This window comes from Dipodomys ordii, unplaced genomic scaffold (genome assembly GCF_000151885.1).
Source record: "Dipodomys ordii isolate 6190 unplaced genomic scaffold, Dord_2.0 Scaffold54, whole genome shotgun sequence".
Classification (NCBI taxonomy): domain Eukaryota; kingdom Metazoa; phylum Chordata; class Mammalia; order Rodentia; family Heteromyidae; genus Dipodomys; species Dipodomys ordii.
This window is the reverse complement of record NW_012267270.1, coordinates 3,462,947-3,466,038: the sequence shown is the minus strand read 5'-3', so window position 1 is coordinate 3,466,038 and position 3,092 is coordinate 3,462,947. Positions and strand designations below refer to the sequence as shown.

General features: G+C 51.7%; 1 protein-coding gene across 1 annotated transcript in view; it reads left to right on the top strand.

Annotated features, from left to right (window-relative positions):
- Rhod (ras homolog family member D) overlaps positions 1 to 1,965 on the top strand; it is a 17,123-nt gene extending 15,158 nt beyond the window's left edge. Inside the window, exons 4-5 of the mRNA XM_013020887.1 lie at positions 438 to 572; positions 1,510 to 1,965. Of these exons, the coding sequence (XP_012876341.1) occupies positions 438 to 572; positions 1,510 to 1,677 (303 nt within the window). The 3' untranslated portion in view covers positions 1,678 to 1,965. The remainder of the gene's footprint in view (positions 1 to 437; positions 573 to 1,509) is intronic.
- The last annotated feature ends 1,127 nt before the right edge of the window (positions 1,966 to 3,092 follow it).

The following is a 3,092-nucleotide window of genomic DNA, read 5'->3' as shown; positions in this document are numbered from 1 at the left end:
GGCTTTTTTTCTTTTTGCTTGTGTGGTGCTAAGGAATCGAACCCAGGGCCTCAGGCATGCAAGGCAAGCGCTCTACCACTGAGCCACCTTTCCAGCCCAGATTTTTTTTTTTTTTTAATGACTATTTGGGCAGGGTGCTGGTATCTCACACCTGTCATCTTAGCAACTTGGATCGTTGAGATCTGCAGGAACATGGTTCAAAGGTAACGCAAGCAGAAAAGTCCATGAGATTCAATCTCCAAAATAATCTGCCAAAAGCAGGTCTGGGGGCCTGGGTCAAGTGGTAGAGCACCAGCTGAGCAAACAAGCTGAATAAGGGCGAGGCCCTGAGTTCTTTGCACCCTCAATAGTAGTGGTGCTGGCCGGGGCAGCAGCAGAGTGGCCTTCTGAGGGCCAGAGCTCCCCATATTTCACCCCCCCTTCCCCGCCCTCTGCAGTGGTATCCTGAGGTGTCTCACTTCTGCAAGGATGTGCCCATTATCGTAGTGGGCTGCAAGACTGATCTTCGAAAGGATAAGGTGCTGGTGAACAGGCTGCGGAAAAATAAACTGGAGCCCGTGACCTACCACAGGGTAGGAAGCCTAGCCTGGGGTTGGAGGGACAGGAGGGGCACCTGTCTGGTGGGGAAGGCCTGGGAGAGGGAGGGGAGGGAAGGGCACCATGCTAGCTGGAGTGTAGAACTGCCAGGCTGAAGTGGTATCTGAGATGCTTTGGAATGTTCCACCCAGAGAAGGAAGAAGAGAGTGAGCATGCCACAGTTAATCCTAGCCTAACTAAGCCCCCATCGGAGACAGGGAAACAGGCCCATGGGGATGGTCCGATACTCAATCTGTGGCCCCCTCTCTTGTTGCATGGGGGCCTGGGGTCGTTGGAAGTTAATGAATTGGTGAGTTGAAAGGCAGAGATGTGTCAGGCATGGTGGCCTGTAGCCCCACTATTTGGGAGGCAGAGGCCGGAGGACTGAGTTGGAGGCCAGCCTGGGCTACAGAGGCAGAGACCAGCACTGAGACAGGAAACAGTGTGAAGTGCAACAGAGTGCTGCTCAAGCCATGTACAGGAGCTGAAGATTCTCTAAAAACAGCACCACCATAGCCGGCCACCAGTGGCTCACACCTGTCATCCTAGCTACAGGAGACTGAGGTCTGAGGATCGTGCTTGAAGCCAGCCCAGGCACGAAAGTCCGTGAAACTCTTACCTCCAATTAAGCACCAAAAAAAAAAAAAAACTGGAAGTGGAGCTGTGGCTCAAATGGTAGAGCACCAGCCTTGAGCAAAAAAGTCTCAGGGATAGTACCCGGGCCAGAGTTCAAGCTTCAGTACAGACACACGCACACACACGCACGCACACGCACACACACACACACGTGCGTGCACACGCGCACAAGTCCCCACCTTTCACTGCTGTCCCACAGACTCCCTACATTGCTAAGAAGGCAATAGGAAGACACCCCCCATCCCCCCGTGGCCACCCTTTTCCCTCACAGTAATCCCCGTGATGTCTCCCTGTCAGGGCCAAGAGATGGCAAGATCTGTGGGTGCCGTGGCCTACCTCGAGTGTTCCGCTCGCCTCCACGACAATGTCCACGCCATCTTCCAGGAGGCAGCCGAGGTGGCTCTGAGCAGCCGCAGTCGCAACTTGTGGAGACGCATTACCCAGAGTTTCTGCGTGGTGACCTGAGCCGCTGTCCCTGCTCTGGACTGCCCTCATTGCCCAAGAAGGAGCCTGGGGCCGACTGCCAAGTAGGCTGAACCCAGGCACCAGTCCGGACTTCCACAGATGAGCACTGGGAACTTAGAAAAGGGGTGCCCCAGGACCCCCAGCCCTGGAACTGTTAGCTGAGTCCCAGCACCCAGATCTGTACCATCATCCTGAGTGGCTTGTACAGCCTGGACGGGCGCCACCTGGTGGCTGCTTCCAGGGTTGCACCTGCAAGTTCTGCCAGAACCCACACTCTACCTCTTCCCCTCCTCCCTACCTGTAAGTGTAACACTAAAATGACGCCCCTTGCCATCTGTGTCCTGCCTCTTGCTTCAGAATATTATTATATGCATTCCACAGTGGGCAGGAGTTCAGCCCGCACAGGCAGTGGAAGGGGACCGCTTGCATCCAGGCCTAGCTTTATTATGTTCATGACCTTAAAAAAGTTCTTCTGGACCTTAGCCTCTGTAAAACAGGATCAGAAACTACGTCATGGAGCTTTGGAATGAGTAAAAAGGTCCTGAGGGCCAATGCATGCAGAGAGCTTAGGAGGTGTCTAACACAAAAGGTATGCTCTAATTTATCCAGCCTATTAGACTTCTCCAGAGAAGCAGAACCGAGAGCACGTGCACACACACACACACCACAATGGAAGGTATTTAAGAAATCAGCTCATTGTTAACTGGGACTGGTAAGTCTAATTCTTGTAGGGCAGGCTGTAATTCAGGTGAGTCGGAGTTGCTATTTAACATCCACAGAGCAAAGGACTGCAAACTCCGGCAGAGTTTCTGGGTTTTTGAATTGAGGCAGAATTCTTTCTTTAGGAAACCTCATTCTTCTCTTAAGTTCTTCAGATGATTAGACAAGGCCCACACATGCTGTAAAGATTCTCCTGTTTTATTTAAAATCTACTGATTTAACCAGGCTCTAGTGACTCACTTCTGTAATCCTGCTTACTCAGAAGGCTGATATCTGAGGATTGTGATTTGAAGCCAGCCAGGGTAGGAAAGTCCAGGAGATTCTTATCTACAATAAACTACTCAGAAAAAGCTGGAAGTGGTGCTGTGGCTCAAGTGGTAGTGTGCTAGCCTTGAGCATAAAGAGTCTAAGGTCAAGCCCCAGGAGTGGCAAAAAGAAGAAAAAAAGCCAGATGCTGGTGGCTCAGGCCTCAGGAGACTGAGAACTGAGGATCACGCCAATTCAAAGCCAGTCCAGGCAGGAAAGGCCATGAGACTTATCTCTGATCAACCAACAAAAGAGGTATGATTCAAGTGGTAAAGCACCAGCCTGGAGCAAAACAGTTAAGGGACAGTGTCCAGGCCCTGAGTACAAGCCCCAAAGTACTGCCACGTGCACATATGAACACAATCTTCACTAGGATTTGGGCCTTACTG